The sequence below is a fragment of the Phascolarctos cinereus genome, unplaced genomic scaffold (assembly GCF_003287225.1).
Source record: "Phascolarctos cinereus isolate Bilbo 61053 unplaced genomic scaffold, phaCin_HiC Scaffold_726;HRSCAF=1367, whole genome shotgun sequence".
NCBI classification, from domain to species: domain Eukaryota; kingdom Metazoa; phylum Chordata; class Mammalia; order Diprotodontia; family Phascolarctidae; genus Phascolarctos; species Phascolarctos cinereus.
The window spans coordinates 294,238,606-294,258,457 of NW_027556098.1; the positions used below are offsets into that span (position 1 = coordinate 294,238,606).

At 36.3% G+C, this 19,852-nt stretch overlaps 1 protein-coding gene across 1 annotated transcript in view; it reads left to right on the forward strand.

Annotated features, from left to right (window-relative positions):
* The window catches only part of DYNC2H1 (dynein cytoplasmic 2 heavy chain 1), a 370,089-nt gene that overhangs the window by 219,985 nt on the left and 130,252 nt on the right, over window positions 1-19,852 (forward strand). Inside the window, 7 exon segments of the mRNA XM_020996144.2 lie at window positions 223-273; window positions 1,190-1,267; window positions 3,674-3,805; window positions 4,678-4,750; window positions 9,510-9,670; window positions 15,915-16,040; window positions 19,712-19,822. Coding sequence (XP_020851803.1) covers window positions 223-273; window positions 1,190-1,267; window positions 3,674-3,805; window positions 4,678-4,750; window positions 9,510-9,670; window positions 15,915-16,040; window positions 19,712-19,822 — 732 coding nt within the window.

Consider the following 19,852-nt stretch of genomic DNA (forward strand, 5'->3'; position numbering starts at 1 on the left):
AATCATTGCCAAGCCATTTTTTGAAATATGCAAGGTAGTAAACCCTTTTATACCAGAAAATATATGAGATGGCTGTATTTATTAGGAGACTGCTTTCCTTCTGCCTCTACAAAACTATATAGGTAGAAAACTCAAATATGGAAAGCAGGGAATCTAACTTTTGTCAGTCTTTGAATATATTTTGCATGCTTCTCATAAAATATACACATTTTGCTTCACCAGGAATGGGATACTTTTACTGGAGTGGTTGTTGGAGACATGTTACGGAAAGCAGTAAGTTAAATCACAGTTTTATACATTTAAAGTTGGTAAAGGAAGAAAAAAACCTGCCTGTCTTCTTCATGAAATATAATTTGTGTAAAAATTAAGTTAGTGCTAAAAACAAATTATTAGGTTATTATGCATTTGTCCATTATCTTTTAATCTTGACTTACGTGCCAGATTTTTCTGGAAAACCATACTGAATTTACTTATATTCAGGGTTTATGAGGCTGAGTCTCAGCCCATCTTTTTATGGATGAAGTTATATATAATTACTAATAGAGAATTTGTATATGTTTAAGGGAATAAAGTAAAATTCCTTTATTTTAGAGGCAAAAATAAAACTTTTGTTTTCTTTTGTTGAGCAAATGCTTAGCAGGGTTGAAGTGGGAAAGTTCAGGAGAAAGGAAGGATTTCACCTTCCTTCTTTTCAGCATCAGCACCCTCCTGTACTACCTTTGGAAAGTGATTAATGGGTCCCCACCTAGCAGTAGCCAGAGAGAAAATGAGGAGAAATGAGAAAGGAAGTTCCTGTTTATAGGACAAGATAAGGGTAGGGGATTTTCAGTGGCTACCAGGCTACTAGTATGGAGGGTTATTCTGGATTGACCTTTGTTATGTAAAGTGCTTAAGGTGAGGATTGCCTTAATATGTGTTTGTTGGCTATTTCTTTCTGCTATCCATAACTAAATTGTTCTGAATTTTCGTTAAATAAAAATGCAACTAACATATATGCAATTTCATTGGTGTCATGCCACATGGACTTTACCATGTATTTTTTAAAAATGCCTGGAGAAAACATTATTGAAATATAAAGCCAATGGCCACTTCTGCGATCTTTTGAAACATTTTTTATTAAAAACAGTTGTTCATTTGCTAAAGGTTTTTCGAAGTCAAAATTTTACAATTTCGTCTAATTTTTTTGAAGGACAGTCAACAAAGAATTCGTGATCAACTTCCATCTTGGATAGATCAAGAACGGAGCTGGGCAGTGGCAACATTAAAGGTAATGATGATGTGATGACTTTTATGCAATGAAGGCATATATGATAATATATACACATACATATATACATATATGTGCACATACACATACAAATTATTTTTTACTTAACTGGGAGCATTGGTAACTTGTGCTTTCTTTGTCCATTTGCAGTCATGATATTTCTGTGAATCTGACATAACATCCCTCTAAGAAGAGATACCTTCAAATCACTGTCTCTGAGATTAGTTAGAGGCAATGACATGAAGTTTTCTTTAAGGAATAATTCAGGTGATACAGTATGATGTACCTTGAGAATAGGGCTTAAAATTCATTGTAAATATAAATTGTTCCATGTATAGAGAATTTATTGGAGTTTTATGACTTCCTGATGGAATAACAGGATAGAAATCATAATCAAGATATTTTACTGACTGGTAGATTTAAAAGCATGTGGGTTAAAAAGCAGATTTACTTACCAAAATGATCAGATTTATGCTTTAAGAATATTATTTGGGCAGCTGTGATTGGTAAGGGGAAATATCTGGGTCCTAGGATTTTACTAAGGCAACTGTTGAAATAGTCCAGTTGTCAGTTGCTCAACAAACATTTATATAGCATTTACTATATGCCAAACAATGTGATAAGAGCTAAAAGATACAAAGGAAGGCAAAGCTAGTCCTGGCCATCAAAAAATTAACATTTTAATGTGAGAGACAACATGTAAATAATTAAGTACTCTCTCTTTCTCTTTATTTGTGTGTGTGTATAAAGATATATATAAATGTATATATAGATATAGATATGTGTATATATATATACATATATATATATAATACATATATGGAGAAAGAGAAAGGAGAATCAATAAACATATGATAAGTACTTATCATATGTACATATCATAAGTACATACATACACATCACTTATGATAAGTGCCAGGCACTGTGCTAAGCACTGGGTATACAAAGGAAGGGAAAAGATAGTCTTTGCTTCCAGGGAAGCTCACAGTCTAGTAGGGGAGACAACATATCAATAACTGTGCATAGACAGTCTATATTTAAGATAAAATGGAAATAATTGGCAAAGGATTGGCACTGGAATTAAGAGTAAATGGGAAAGGTTTCCAGTAGAAGGTGGGATTTTAGCTAGGGCTTGAAGCCAGGAGGAAGGAGATGAAGATGTGAGCATTCTAGGTATGGGGTACAATCAGTGAAAATGCTCTGAGTTGGGAGATGGAGTGTTTACAGAGTTGATAATTGATATCATGAGAGCCCCAGCAATTTAGACTTGTATTAGTCTAGCTACTTCCCACCTCCTAGTCTCTTGTGCTATTGTAGACTGTCAGGCTGCTCTTTAAACATCATTTTGGACATGCCATATTTCTTCTCAAAAACCTTTAGTAATTCCATATTTCTTGTCATATCCAATTTAATTTCTGTCACTTGATGTTCAAGATCCTACATAATTTGGCCCTATTCTGTCTCTGTAACTTTTTTCCACTCTCCTTTGCCCCATTCTCCCTTCATTTCAACCAAGTTGCTCTTCTTGATTGATATAAACATTTAGCACTTAACACATTCCCACTTCTGTAGGATTCACATGCTGTTCTCCTTGCCTGAAATGTTCTCTTTTGTCTTCTCCCTGTTCATTTACTACCCATCCTTTAGAGGTCACTTTAAGGGTCAGTTCTTCTATGAACACTTCTGTCAACTATTTCATCTCTTGTTTATGTACATCTTCTTTAAATTCATAATCTACATCACATATTTTAATTTTCTGTATCATGCATTGCCAAGAGACTGAAGCTCGTATATAGCATTGCACAATTTCAAAATTTAGTGCCCCTATGAAGTCAGAAGTAGAGATGGTGGGTAATCAACCAAAAAACATTTATTAAGTGCCTGTTGTGTATTAGGCACTGGGGATATAAAAACAAAAAGTAAAATGATCCCTAGATTCTATCAGGGAAGGTAACATATACATATATAAGCATATACAAAATAAATAGGGAGGGAGGATACTAACAGTAAGAAGTATCAGGAAAAAAGCTTAATTTAGAAGATTGTGCTTGAGCAGCATCTTGAAGGAATGTTAATCCATAAGGCATAGATGAGGAAGGCAGTATATTCCAGGCATGGGGAAAAGTTAGTACAAAGGCACAGAGCTAGGAAATGAAATGTTGTGTATGAGGAATAGGGAGAATGTTTTTTTTTTTTTTTCTGGACTGAAGAATGTAGGAGAGGGAGAAATGTTCAGTATGAGAAGGGGAATTCCATGGATGTCTTCACACTGTTTTGTACTCTCCCTTCCCACCACCAGGTGCTGACATGCTAGATAGACTTAGGCTTGGACATATAGCATCTATGGACAAATGAGAGTCACTTGCTGTTTTTTTAACTATATTTATCTGCATGTTTCCTTTATAGATAACACTTCCTAGTCTCTATCAGACACTGTGCTTTGATGATGTAAGTCTATGGTGGCCCTACTACCATAATTCAATGTGTGAACAGGAATTTCCATCCATTCTCTCAAAGAAGGTTTCATTATTTCAGCAGGTAAAATTCAACTTTGTCTAAATGGAAAATGTTTCTATTTGTTTCTAAATATTTCTGCTATTTGAATTGGTTATGCGGTCTTTGATACACTTGCATTTGAGTGCCATGCAGGTTTTGGCTGTTACCTGACACTAGGACCAAACAGAGAAGTATCAAAATGGTAATGCTGTATGGTTGTGGTTTCTCTTAACATGTTCCCGTCAACTCACCATCAATTCTCTCTTCCCCTCATAATACCATCTTTGCTTAATGGGTGGCTTTATAAGGAACAGACTTGACAGGCAAACAGAGAGCTTTTGGTTTAGCCTGATAGGGCTTACTGCCTCTTGTGCAGGTCCTCTTTCAGTAGAAAAACCTCAATGACAGTTAGCCTGAGTTACATACCATTCTTTTATGATATCTAGTGATGGAACATAAAAGACATAGGTATCAAGTGTAGTGGAATGAAAGCTTCTGTTTCTTTCTATTCTCGTGATCTTGATCAAGTCACACGTAGTTTGATCTTTAATCGTAGTGATTTAAAATTTTCGTCGTGATTGGCATTGCAGGTACTAATTGTAGACTTATTGTCTGTCTGGGTGTTTGATTTCATTTCAGAATTCCCATAAACACTTTGGGAACTGTTGCTGAAACGAAAGGATATTTAATCAGCTTAGTGTGATACAGTTGATGCTATTTAGCTATGTCTTGAAAGAAAGATAGATCTTTATGGACCGTTATTAAGAGAATAATTAAGGTGCGGTGTCATGTATTCATCTTACTATTGCTTGAAATATCTGTTTTCTTAAATGAACATAATTTTTTTCTAGTTGTGATAATTTTTAAAATTACAATGGTATTGTCCTTTACTGTTTACTGTTTTTTATTCTAAGGTCCTAGTGGTACAGGCTCTTAGACCAGATAGACTTCAAAGTGCTATGGCCCTTTTTGCATGTAAAACTCTGGGTAAGTATTATCTTAAAATTACTAGCCAAATTAATACACGTAGCATGAATCATTCACTTTTAATATATGCTTATTTTCTTTGGAGTATTATTATATAGGTATAATAACATGAGGTCTTTATAGTACTTTTAGTTGTTAACAAGCTATACTTGGTTTTCAGAAGTACAAATTTCTATTTAAAATAATGTTATATGTTATTTTAATATTGAATTGCATTTGGTGAACACATTAGTCTTTATAAGCTCAAATATTTGTAAGGGTGTTAAAAACTTGAATCTGAAGGGTAAAAGTCAAGGGAACATATAGTGAAATAATTGCCTTCACATAGTGTTTTAATGTGAAGTTCTCATTGAAGTTTTCTTGGAGTCAGAGGACTAATTTCTCATTATTTGTTTACCTTTAACTACTTATATATTTGAATTTTTTCTCTGAGATTAATAGCTATAATATTTTATAAAAAGAATGGCAATTTTGAGATTTTTATCATGATTAAGTATTAATATCGTATAATATAAAGCTACCAAATATTTCTGTCAGATGAGTGTGAGGCTAGAAGCAAGTCGACAGTGTAGTGCCTCAGGGTTATATTTTTATATAAATAGTTTATATTATGTACATATTTTATATTATACCAATAAATATTATTTATTATATTTTAGCAGTGACTCATGAAGTAATAGATGGCATGTTTTTCAGATTTGCAAATAACACAAAGCTAGTAGAGATTGCTAACGGTGGGTGATAGTCATCTCTGTTCAAGATCCAAAAAGATCTTCATAGGCTAGACCATTGGATTGATTCTAATACAATGAAATTAAAAAAAGAGATAAAATTAAAGTCATATATTTGGGTTCAAAAATTAGACTTCATATAGACATGATGGAGGAAACATTAATAAAAAAAACATTTTGTCTGAAAAAGACCTGAGAGTTTTGGTGGACTGCAGACTCAATATGAATAAAGAGTATGATGTGGTTGCCAAAAAGCCTAATGCAAAAAGCCTAATGAAAAGAAACGTAGCATCTAGGATTAAGGAAGTGATAGTCCCTTTGCGTTTTCTTCTGATCAGGCAACATCTGAAATATTGCCTTCAGTTCTAGACACCATAGTTTTGAGTAAGACATGAATAATCTGAAGAGTGTCCAGAAGAAAACAGTCAGGATGGTGAAAGACCTTGAGTTCATTTCACATAGGGATCTATAGGAAGAATTGTGAAAATTTTTCTTGAAGAAGAGAAGACTCAATGAAGACATGGTGATAACTCTCTTCCAATATGTGAAGGGCTGATTAGACTGTTTGGACCTAGGCAGCAGAACTAGGAATGATGGGTGGAAACTTCAAAGAGACAAATTTAGGCTTTTTAGAGAAAAAAACTTCCCAGTAATTAGAGCTATTAGAAAACAGGCTGACATGGGAGATAAAGGGTTCTCCATCATCAGAGATCTCCAAGCAGCTAGGAGAATCAGAAGAGGCCTAATCGTGTTTGAATTGAGCTGCCAAATTGATATTCCTAAAAAGTAGAACAGACCATGTGACATCTCCCATCCCCCAAATAAAAGCTTTAGTAGCTTTCTTTTGGCCTTTTGAATGAAATACAGACTGCTCAGCCTGATATTTAAATCTGGTTCTCATCTACCTTGCCAGTTTTATTTCATATTTTTCTTCTTATTTTCTCCTTTTACAGTCAAAATGGTCTACTGGCTATTCCCTGTACGTAACGTTCTATCTCACATCTGTATAACTTTACCATCCTCTCCCCCAGTGTCAAGAATATATTTCCTATTCACCTGCACCATATAGAATCTCTACTTTCTTTCAAATTAGAGTTCAGGTGTCATTTCCTACATTACACCTTTCCTGATCTTCCCTTCTCATCCAACCCATTTATTCTCTTTGTCTCTGTCTCTGTCTTTCTGCCTCCTTCCACAATCCCTCCCTGGAATGACTTTGTTTTACTTTTTAAATACTCTGAATTTACTTATCCCTTCAGTAGAGTATAAACTCTTTGAGGGCAGGGACAGTTTTGATTTCAGCCTTGTATCTCTAGTGCCCAGATCATGTAGCAAGCACTTAATAAATATTTGCTTATAGAATTCCTCCCAGACTCACAATTTAGGTGTCATCTCCTAATTTGTTCCCAAGGCTTGTCAATTTTACCTTCATAACTCTTCTGCCATAATCCTTGGTGCAGCCTCTCATCTCCTCATGGCTGGACTATTATAATAGCTTGCCGGTTGCTCTCCCTTCCACAAGTCTTTCCCCTTTCCAATCCATTCTGCATTCAGCTATCAAAATTATCTTTCTAAAGTGCAGGTCTGGCCATATCTCCTCACCTCCACCCCTAGCCCCATGTATTCTGATGGCTTACTATCATCTCCAAAATCAAATACAAATTCCTCTGTTTAGCATTCAAAGCCCTTTATAATCTGCTCCACACTATCCCTTTCCAGTCTTTTTTAATCTGCAACCCCCATGTACTCTGCCATCCACTGACTTCTTGTTGTTCCTTGAACAAGATACTCTTATCTTCCTACTCTGGGTATTTTCACTGGCTGTCCCCTGTGCTTGGAATGCTGTCCCTTCTCATCTCTGTTTCCCTGTTTCTGTGGCCTCCTTCGAGTCCCAGCTAAAAACTTGTCTCCTACAGGAAGCCTTAATTTTAGTGTTCCATCTGTTGATTTTTTCCTACTTATACTGTATGTACCGTATTTGTACATAGTTGTTTATGGGTTGTCTCTTCCATTAGATTGTGAACTCCTGGAAAGGAGGTACTCTTTTACCTTTCCTCTTAGCATTTAGAACAGTGCCTGGAAGATAGTAGACACTTAATAAATGTCTTGAAAGGCATTGGCTCTGATCCCATTTCTTAGACAATTTATGGCTTAGAAATAAAAAATAAATTACGTTGTGTGATATCTGTCCATACTGGGTTGCTGCTTTTCGTCTGTTTGAATCCTAGTACCCTAAAACTAGGTGAAAATGCATAGCCGAGAAGTTTTAAAGATATTTAAGTATCTGTATCTCCCTCTGAACAATTGTTCCTACCCATTACTGAACAAGAATTTCCTAAGGTATATAGGATGCATGGAACCAATTTGTTTATTGCACCCTTACTCATTAATCTCTCAGCAGGGTAGAAATGAATCCCACAAGCAGGAACAGGCCTTGAATACAATTTATATTCCCCTCTTAAACTGGAAAACCATAGCCTTAGCCTGGGAATCATACATCTCATACAATTTAAGATTGAACAGCAGAATTAACAATAACCTCCATAACCCCCTATTAAATTCTAATTGGACGCATTATTTTTTTAAAAATTCAGACTGTTTCACATGATTAAAAGGTAGGACTTACGTATCTTTCAGCTAAATACATTTTTAAAAATAATTAAAAGCGCTTTACCTCCTTGATAGTTTGTATCTTGTTTTACTTGGTCTTTCTACTTAACTTTTGTTTCCTTTAGTCTTTTCCACTAAGCTTTAGAATTCCCACACTCAATCCATTGTCAATTAATGCAATGCTTAGCACAGTGTCTGGCACCTAGTAGGCATTAATAAATGTTTATTGATTATTAATTCGGCCTCCACAATATCGGTTGCATCTGTCTTCCTGGGGAGGCAGCTTTCCCCCAGGTACTCTATGGGTCGCTGTAATTCATGAGTCCCACTGTTGCCCCTACCAATACTAGTTAACACAATGGACACAGTTAGCTCAAATAAAAGGTATATTGAGTTAGATTTGTAAAAAGAGTAGCTAAAAACATACAACCTGGGTTACACTGTCCCACAGATACACACAGTGTTCATGGGAGGAGTGGACACCAAATAGTATACTGGTAGAGAAGCATGTACTTAGAATTATGATAAACATTTGTCAAATATTTAATGAAAGGTTACAAACCTCTAAGATTTCCTTCTTGTTCTAATAGTCTGTGAAACTGTGTATTCTTCCTTCTCTTTTATAACTCTCTAGTTTTTTGGGCTGATGAAATTTTCCGTGTAATTGAAATGGTATTCTTATATTTTGTAAAACTGTATTCACTCAGTTTCCCAAATATGGAACTGCCTAGCATATTTTCCCAAATAAATTAGTAGTTAGTCAAAGGCAATGGGGTTCAAAAGAAAGTCCTGTGTTTTAATTTCCATGGTGGACATACTGTAAGCCCTCAGAAGGAGAGACTTTACCATTTAATTTGGCAATATATAATTTTGTCCTATCCCACCTTTCCTGCCTTATTTCACATTACTCTGCAGGCCACATTCTGTAGTCCAGCCAAATTGTCCTTCTTGTCATAACTGATGTACATGATATGCCATTTCTTGTCTGTGCCTTTGCATAAACTGTCTTGCATGTGTGTAATATTCCTCTTCTTTTGCTCTGTGTTCTTGAACTCTTTGGTCTCATTCAATACTCATTTTAAGGGCCACTTTTTGCATGAGAACTTTCCTGCCCACCTGCTGCCCCAGGTACTAGTGCTTTCTCCCCTAAGATGACTATCAGGGTTACCTTGCATCTATTTTGCATGTGTTTTTTTTTTTTTTAACATACCTATATTTGTGCAACAGTTGAAGATGATTTGCATTCATGTCTTCCTGGGAGAGAAATATACTTCATGTTGTTGTGACTCATACCCATAATTTCTAGATGAAAAATGATTGACAAGGATTTTATCTCTTTTTCAACATGCAGTTGTTTTAATTAGGAGATTTAAGATATATATACATTGTCTTTTTTATTTCCCTAATATGCATTTTAGGAATGAAAGAGTTGTCCCCACCACCTCTGAATCTGAAACGTCTATACAAAGAGACATTAGAAATTGAACCCATTTTAATCATTATTTCTCCTGGAGCTGATCCTTCCCAAGAACTACAGGAACTTGCTAATACCGAACGAAGTGGAGACTGTTATCATCAGGTTAGTCCAACATGGGTTCTTCTAGTGTTACTGTTGCTACTACTTCAGTTAGTACTGTTAGAATACTTTATCCATTGATGAGAATTTTTTGTTTATCATTTAAAAATATATTCTTTTTCAACTCACTAGTGTGTAATTTACTGTGTTATAGGGTTATGCTTTTGTATAAGATTTAAACTGGAATATTGAGACAATTCTCTGGAAAAAAAGAAAGAAGCTATCTAATAAAATGTGTTTCTTTGAATTATCTTGATAATTGAGATTAGTTGAGGAGAAACTAATTTTGATTATCTAGGTAATAATTACATGTTTCCTATTTTATTTTGCAAACTCTTAAGAGAAACCTAGGCATGAATGAACCAGGCCTCAGAGGGTCTGATTTCTAGTTCTGGATAGACCAGTCTACCTTTAACTTTGGGGATGTCCTTTAACTTCTGTGAGCCTAAATATGCCACTTTGCTTTCTGGGACCAAATGGAACAAATTAAACCCTCTACATCATGACAGCCCTTCACATGCTTCATCACAGCCATGATGTCCCTTTCTTCCCTAGTTCCTTCAATGGTTCTTCATATGACATGGACTTGGAGCTTCGTCCATCGTGTTTGGCCTACTTTTGATGATCTTTAGCTAATCAATGTCATTCGTAAAATGTCAGGTCAATTTAAGTTAATACACATTTCTTAAGTGCTTACCATGTTCTATTGTTTAGATGTTTTCCAGTTATGTCTGACTCTTTGTAACCTTATTTAGGGTTTTCTTGGCAAAGATACTAGAGTGGTTTGTCTTCTCCTTCTCCAGTTCATTTTACAGATGAGGGAATGGAGGCAAACAAGGTTAGATGACTTGCCCAGGGTCATACAGCTAGGAAATATCCTAGGCTGGATTTGTTCTCAGCACTTTATCCACTGTGCCACTCTATCCACTGTGCCACCTAATTGCCTCACCATGTTCTAGTTATGGGCTAAGCATTCAAGGGGCTCACAGTTTAATGGGGGAGACAGCATGCAAACTACTAAAAATACGTGTATACATATGTGTGTATATATACATATATACATTTATGTGTACGTACATGCATGTATAGGCACATAAAAGCATACATATCTTTATGGATATACATAGACATAATGCATGCATACATATACGTGTGTGTGTATGTGTATATGTGCGTGTGTGTGTGTGTGTGTGTGTGTGTGTGTGTGTGTGTGTGAAAATTGGTGGAAATCTCAGAGGGAAGGTGTTGTGATTGAGGACTACTGGGAAAGGCCTCTTGCAGAAGATGAGCTTTGAGCTGAAACTTGAAGGAGGCCAGGGAAGCCAGGAGGCAGAGGTGAGGAGGGAGAGCATTTCAGACACAGAAGACAGGCCATTAAAAATGCCTGGAGTTAGGCAGTGGAGCATTAGGATGGAAAGATAGCAAGGAAGCCATTATTGCTAAATCACAAATATCATTTCATTTAAGGCTTCTAAAAACCTGGGGGGTAGGTGTTGCTATTATCTCCAGTTTATACATGAGGAAATTAATGCAGACAGAAGTCAAGATATTTGTCCAGGGTCATACGATTAATAATGAGGGTGAATGTGAACTCAGGACTTCCAATTAATCATCTCTACCACTGACTCCTCAGGTGATCTGTGATGCTGTATTTCCAGTGACCTGTGAGGCATCTTTCACTTGGATGTTTTGTGAAGTGATTATCTATACCCCACAAAAATTAACAAATATCCATATCCTGGAGGGACAAAATGCTGGGCACATAGTAAATTCTTCTGGAATTGGGTTGAATGCTGTGTAGGCCCTGGACTGGAAACTTTGAGTTCATTATTGACTGTTTCCTTATATCTATATCATATATGTAATCTGTGACCAGATTCTATTTTTCTTACTTTGAAATTCATCTTTTTCTTTCTATTAAAATAGAAATTTTCTTTCTATTTACAATGCCAGGAACCAAATCTAATCCAATAGAGATGAGAGATAAGAAAGAGTCAGAGATAACCCTGAGATTTGAAATGTATGTGATTAGGTAAATGGTGTTGCCATTCAAACAGAGATATGGACGTCCAAAAGATATGATGGAATATGATGTCTTTTATGAGAAAATACTATTTAAATTTTGGAAATTGATTTTGTGGTAACAGTAGGACATCCTGTTAGAAATAGCCAGTAGACCTTTCAAAACATGAGTCTGAAGCTCAGGAGAGAGGTCAGAGTGAAAGACTGAAGGTTGGGAATCATCTTCATAGAGATTAAAGTCAAAACTGCCAAGAAGAGTATAGAGGAAAAAGAAGAGAAACCACATGACCTTAGGTGAACACCAGTAATAAGGGTGCAAAATGAGGACAGGGAAAGACACAGGGAACCAGGTAAAAGGAGAACCAAGAAAAAAAATGGTAATTTTGGAAGCAAAGGGAGGAGAAAATACCAAGAATAAAAAGGTCAGTGTAAAGTAAATATAAAAGTAAGAATAAAAAGGACAGTCAGTATAAACTGTTGCAGAGAGGTCAAGGAAGATGAATATTAAATTGATCAGAAAATCAAGTCCATGTGAATGAGATGGGGAGGCATAGTTGGACAGCAGTTTTTCTTATAGATTCTGGAGGGTTTGGTAGACTGAAAGCTCAATACGAGTCAGCACTGTGAAGAGGCAAAGCTAATGAGATCTTATGTGAAGCCCTGTCTCCACCAATAAGAAAGTAATTATCCCTTGGTATTCTACCCTGATTAGAACATAACTGAGATATTGTATTCAATTCTTATACTTTACTCCTTTCCTCATTATGTTGTTGTTGCATATATTGTTCTCTTGTTTATTATATTAATTCATGCAAATCTCAAGTTTTTCGGAAACCATCTCTATCTTAATTTTGTTGTTTTTTTTTTGAAATTTTTATTCGATATTTTATTTTTTCCCCAGTTACATGTAAAAAACAATTTTTAACATTCATTTTTAAAACTCTGAGTTCCAAATTATCTCCTTTCCTCCCTCCCCCCTCCATTAAGAAGGCAAACAAATTCGTTATAGGTTATACATGTGTAGTCATATAAAACACTTCCATAATAGTCATACTGTGAAAGACTAACTCTATTTCCCTCCATCCTATAATGCCCCCCGTTTATTCTGTTCTCTCATTTCACCTTATCCCTCTTCAAAAGTGTTTGCTTCTGATTACCCCCTCCCCTAATCTGTCCTTCCTTCTACCATCACCACCCTTCTCTTATCTCCTACTTTTCTGTAGGGTAAGATAGATTTCTATGCCCAGTTGAGTGTGTATATTATTCCCTCTTTAAGCTAGATCTGATGCAAGTAAAGTTCACTCATTCCCTCTCACCTCCTCCCTCTTTCCCTCCACTGTAAAAGCTTTTTCTTGCCTTTTTGTGTGAGATAATTTACCCCATTCTACCTCTCCCTTTCTCTTTGTTCCAGTATATTCCTCACTCACCCCTTAATTTTATTTTTTAGATATCATTCCTTCATACTCAACTCACACCTGTGCCCTCTGTCTATATATACTCCTTTAAGCTATCCTAATAATGAGAAAGGTCTTGTGAGTTACAAATATCATCTTTCCATGTAGGAATGTAAACAGTTCGATTTTAGTAAGTCCCTTATTATTTCTCTTTCCTGTTTACCTTTTCATGCTTCTCTTGAGTCTCATATTTGAAAGTCAAATTTTCTATTTATTTCTAGTCTTTTCCCAAGAATGCTTGAATTTCCTCTCTCACATCAAATATCAGTTTTTTTCCCTTCATGGATTATACTCAATTTTGCTGGATAGGTGATTGTTGGTTTTAATCCTAGCTCCTTTGACCTCTGGAATATCATATTCCAAGCCCTCCGACCCTTTAATGTGAAACTGCTAAATCCTGTGCTATCCTGATTGTGGTTCCATAGTACTTGTATTGTTTCTGTCTGGCTGCTTGCGATATTTTCTCCTTGACTTGGGTACTCTCAATTTGGCTGTAATATTCTTGGAAGTTTTCATTTCAGTATCTCTTTTAGGAGGTGATTGGTGGATTCTTTCAATTTCTTTTTTACCCCCTGGTTAGAGACTATCAGAGCAGTTTTCCTTGATCATTTTTTTTTTTTTGGTGAGGCAATTGGGGTTAAATGACTTACCCAAGGTCACACATCTAGTAAGTGTCATGTCTGAGACTGGATTTGAACTCAGGTCCTTCTGACTCCAAGGCTAGAGCTCTATCTACTGTGCCACCTATGTGCTCCCCTTGATCATTTTTTTAAAGATGATGTCTAGGCTCTTTTTTTTTTTAATCATGGCATTCAAGTGGTCCAATAATTTTAAAATGATCTCTCCTGGCTCTATTTTCCAGATGAGTTATTTTTCCAAAGAGATATTTCACATTGTCTTCTATTTTTTCATTCTTTTGGTTTTGTTTTATAATGTCTTGATTTCTCATAGAGTCATTATTTTTCATTTGCTCCATTCTAATTTTTAAGGAATTATTTTCCTTGGTGAGCTTTTGAAACTCCTTTTCCATTGTGGCCAATTCTGCTCTTTAAGGCATTCTTCTCCACCTTGGCTTTTTGGATCTCTTTTGCCATTTGGTCTAGTCCATTTTTTAAGGTGTTATTTTCTTCAGTATTTTTTGTGCCTCCTGTAGCAAACTGTTGATGCATTTTTCATAATTTTCTTGCATCATTCTCATTCTCATTTCTCTTCCCAATTTTTCCTCTACTTCTTTTACTTGCTTTTCAAAATCCTTTTTGACCTCTTCCATGGCCTGAGACCAATTCATATTTTTCTTGGAGGCTTTGGATGTGGGAGCTTTGACTTTGTTATCTTTTTCTTTTTCTTTTTTTTTTTTTGCTTTTGGGTGAGGCAGTTGGGGTTAAGTGACTTGCCCAGGGTCACACAGCTAGTAAGTGTTATGTGTCTGAGGCCAAATTTCAACTTAGGTCCTCCTGACTCCAAGACTGGAGCTCTATCCATTGCGCCACCTAGCTGCCTCTGTTATCTTTTTTCTGATGGTATGTTTTGATCTTCCTTGTCACCTGAGTTTTTTCCATTGTTTGCTCATTTCCCAGCCAGTTACTTCACTTTTTACCTCTGCTAAGGTATGCTTTGCTTCCATTGTGGAGCGTGTACTGTCCCATGCTTCAGGAGTTTTGTGCAGCTGTTTTCAGAGATATTTCTGTAAGTTTTCTGTTCTTCCAAGGTGGTATGGTCTAAGGAGAGGTGTTTATTCATCTCCTGGCTTGTGCTCTGGTCTGTGTGCGACCATAAGCACTCTTTTTTGCCCTGTAACTGTGAGGAAGGGCTTCTCTTTACTGCTGCCACAAACTCTGCTATGTAAGTCCTCCTTCTTGCCCTAAGACTGCTACCTAGGACTGCCACCCAGATCCAAGTATGGACAAAGCATCCAGCCTCAGTGCTTGCAGACACCCCTGTAGTATCCTTCTGACTAGTTGTTTGATCCCCTTCTGTCTGTGGGCTGAGAGCTCCAGAAGTAGCTGCTGCTGCTGCCACTGCTGATTCTATCACTAGTAAGGCCTGCTCCTGGTTTGCTGGGACCAGGACTGTGCTGGAGTGGCCTGCGCTGTACTGTGCTCCTCCTGGACACTTAGGTCCGCCAGACCTTTCCTGTTGACCTTCTAAGTTGTCTTTGGCATCTGCGGGTGGAGAAGTCTGGAAACCACCACAGCTGCCAATGATTTAGTCCCCTGAGGCCTGCTATGGGTTTGCTGGTGCAGCGTGTGCTGAACTTTGCTCCTCTCTCGGCCTGGTGCAACAGACCTTTCCTGTTGACGTTCTAGGTTGTCTTGGGCTGGGAATTTGTTTCACTCTGTCTTTTTGTGGGTTCTGCAGCTCTGGAATTTATTTAGAGTCATTTTTAAATGTATTTGGAGCAGTTTCAGGGAGAGCTCAGATGAGTTCCTGCCTTTACTCCTGCATTTCTTCATTTCTTAAGGAACCGTAATAGTCCATCACATCTGGATAATAGGTTTCATAGTAAGGCAGTGGAAGAAGTGGAATAAATGCTGCTACAGTCAGCAATTCTGGCAACAACAGGAAAGAGAAAGAAGGATAGTCACTGCTTCTTGTTTGACTGGAAATGGCATTTTAATATTAACTGCTAGGTTTTAGAATACATTAAATTATAAACTCAGAAATCTCATCATAAAAGCTCTAAACTATAGTTCAGTATAAAATACTGAAAATTTCTAGTGTGACACTGACAACATAGTCTGTAATGTAACTGTTTTCTGTTTTTCTCCTAGGTTGCCATGGGCCAAGGTCAAGCTGATATAGCAATTCAAATGCTGAGAGAATGTGCTCAAAATGGAGACTGGCTGTGCTTGAAGAACTTACATCTTGTGGTTTCATGGCTTCCTGTTCTGGAAAAGGTAGGTTCGGATAAATGGGAATATAGTAAGTATACTGTTTAACTTACTCCATAGAAGAATCCCTATATAACGTTATTCTGTATGAAGCTATAACACATAGTACTTGTGAATATTCTAGAAATCAGAATACGATGAAATCACTTTAAATATATTTAAAACCTTGCCAAGTTATTTTTAAATGATAATTCAAAAAGTGATTTTATTTTTTCCTGGAAAGATATCCTTTTAACCATTGAATTTTAAATGTTACACGGTCCATTAGACTTAAGGGAAGTGGTTTTTTTTTTTTATTTTGTTGCAAAACAGCATATTGTTTAGGAAGAGGCAAGCATAGATTGCTTTGAAGGAGAACACATATTATACAGGTAAAGGCACCAAAATGGGGTAAACTGTAGAATTAGAAAGAGCCTGTTTGTTGCATTTTGCACTTTCATGGCAGACACACACTGTTTTGTGGCTGCCTCTTGTTCAGCTTCAGTAATGGGAAGAGTTCAGCAAGGGAGTCATAGTGAGCAGCCACTGATTCTACTGGATTTAAGACTTGCATTCTCTATATTAGAGAGTTGTTGTGATGAATGCAATTTACAGATGATTTGTAAATTGGAAAGTACTATATAAATATGAATGAGATGTGTATGAATGGGTAGGTGAGTGGATAGTGGAGAGATGGAGCTATCAAAGAGATTAGAAGGATAAACTAAAACTGTCCTTTTAATTTTCTCTAACATCTTGAGTATCGGGATAATCTGTAGTCATGGTAGAGAAGTAGCTTTTAACAATCAGAATGAACTGGCTTGAAAAAGGAAACAAAACACAACAGGAGAAAAAAAATAGCAAATAGTATGCTTCGATCTGCATTCAAACTCCATAGTTCTTTCTTCAGATGTAGATAGCATTTAACATCATGAGACCTTTAGAAATGTCTTAGATCCTTGCATTGCTGAGAAGGGCTAAGTCTATCAGCTTTAGTCATTGCACAATGTGGCTGTTACTGTGTAGAAAGTTCTCCTGGTTCTGCTCACTTCACTTAGCATCAGACCATACAAGTCTTTCTAGGTTTTTCTGAAGTCTGCCTGTTCATCATTTCTTGTAGCACAATAGTATTCCATTACATTCATATACCACAACTTGTTCAGCCATTCCCCAATTGATGGGCATCCTCTCAATTTCCAATTCCTTGCCACCACAAAAAGAGCTGCTATAAATATTTTTCTACATGTGGGTCCTTTTCCCATTTGTATGATCTCTTTGGGATACAGCCCTAGAAGTGCTACATTGTTTACAGCCCTTTGGTCATAGTTCTAAATTGCTCTCCAGAGTGATTGGATCATTTCACAACTCCACCAACAATGCATTAATGTTCCAATTTTCACACATCTTCTCCAACATTTGTCATTTTCCTGTTTTGTTATGTTGGCCAATCTGATAGGTGTGATGTGGTACCTCAGAGTTATTTTGTAAATCTGTTATCTTTTTATGATATTCCTACTCTGGCCGCACATCTCTGCTGCCTGTGAAACTCCTGGAGATAATGCCAAACCACTGAAACTTTTGCACCAATGCCTGGGGAAGACTCAGATCCCTGGGGCAATGTGACTCTATATTCATATTTTCAGTGACTTCATCTGTGCAATTATGGTTTGCCTGGCAGTTCAGTCTTAGTCAGTTATGCATGATCTAGTTGCAGACCTTGGATCTTAATGATACTTCTCCTGGGATAAACCTAAGTGGACAGCCTTCAGACAGGCTTCCTGTGCTATAGTAAATAAATGTCTTGGAGTCAGGAGCATTAGGTGAATGGCAAGCAGAGGTTCCCATAGATAAGCAAATCATTGCCTAACCATTTCTAAATCCTAACAGTTAAAATCAAGGAACCAAGTATTTACTACCACTTGTTGGCAGTATATCTGAATTTTTGGGTTCTTTTATTTTCAGTGACCCACAAATATCTTGAAAATTTAATCTGAGAGGCAGCTAGGTGGTGCAGTGCATAGAGCACCAGCCCTGGAGTCACAAAGACTTGAGTTCAAATTTGGTGTCAGACCAGACACTTGACACGTACTAGCTGTGTGACCCTGGGCAAGTCACTTAACCCCAGTTGCCTAGCCAGAAAAAATCTAACCTTAAAACCTAAATAGATGAAATGAAAAAAAAAAAGGCTAAATCATATTTTGGTATTTAAGATGAATGGCTGTCGTTCTCTTCTTCTGATTACTATACCTATCAAGTTTCTATTTTTCTGTTACTTCTGTTATGTTCTATTTTTCTATTATTCTGTTTTTCCAATTTTTATTTCATAGGAAATAGTAAGGATACTCTTAATATTAATTTTCATGAATTTTCAGCATAATAATTAGCTATTTTGTGGGAATATATGAATAATTATGTATATATTACATAAGTAAAATATAGCTGAGTGTCATGTAATTTGACAATTATGACTGGTGTACTCATACACTTCAGACATTTACTAAGTACCTATTGTCTACTCACCACTGTGCTAGTTGTTGTAAGGCTCAAGAGAAATATGACCCAGTTCCCATCTTTAAAGACTACAATCTAATAAGAGACAAAATGAACCCATTCCAGGCAATTGGGAACAATTGTGTGCCCTTAGGGAGCAATAGGAGTTTGGATATGGGAGAGGTCAGTATGGGTAGAAATACTTGAAGGAAGTTTAATAGAAATGGAAGAATTTAATATAGGTCTTGAATGATGAGTAAGGGTTATAGTAATAGATGGGGAGAGAGGACACACTAGTTCAGGATAACAAAAGGCCTAGAGAAGGAAACATGCATCAGATGTTCAGGAATATATGTTGAGAAGTAATGGGAAAAATGTGGAATGGGTACATTGGGGCCAGATTATAGAGGGCTTGAAAGTGACCAAGCAGAGTTTAGATGTGATACAATAGACAGCAGGCCTAATTATAGATTCTGGATATAAAATCCTAATTGATAGATTGAGAACTCAGTGACTTAAATTTTCCTTTATTAAAGCATATTGGGTGTACTTTGTAAAGAAGTTCATTTTTTTTTGTTTATGAGGGCAGTTGGGGTTAAGTGACTTGCCCAGAGTCATACAGCTAGTGAGTGTTATGTATCAGGCTGGATTTGAACTCAGGTCCCTCTGGACTCCAGGGCCAGTGCTTTATCCAAGAAGTTCATTTTTTGTGTGTGTTTTATAAATGTTTTTATTCTGTCGAGATTTCCAAATATATTGATATGGGTCCAGATACTACATAGATTTACCTTTTGGTTTCCTTTTTTTTTTTTCATTATTTAAGTGCTGACCTAAGGAAAATTCCCAAGATCTAAGCTTTGCATTTTTTACATTGCATGGTTATGGTTATGTTTTTTTTTAATTTACATGTTACATTTATATCTAACCATAACATTTTTGCCACCCTATCCATCCCTAACCCTTTTTTTTCTATTTCACACTTTTTATAAGTGAAGCGCAATATTTAAATTAGATCATACTTGTAAACCATATTTTTCCAGTCGTCATTAACTTATATTTAATTTTTATTAAAATTTTATTAAAATCTTTCATAAGGACTTAATAGGAAGTATATGATAAACATAGACATTTAAGGTTCTAACAATACAAAATGGGTCCACTTGTAATATTTGTTTAAATATATCTGTTATTTTCTTTCTTTCTTCTAGGAACTCAATTCTCTTCAACCCAAAGAGAGTTTTCGTCTTTGGCTCACAGCTGAAGTGCATCCTAACTTTACGCCTATTTTACTTCAGTCCAGTCTGAAGATAACATATGAGGTAAAAGCATCGTAAACTTGGATCACTGGC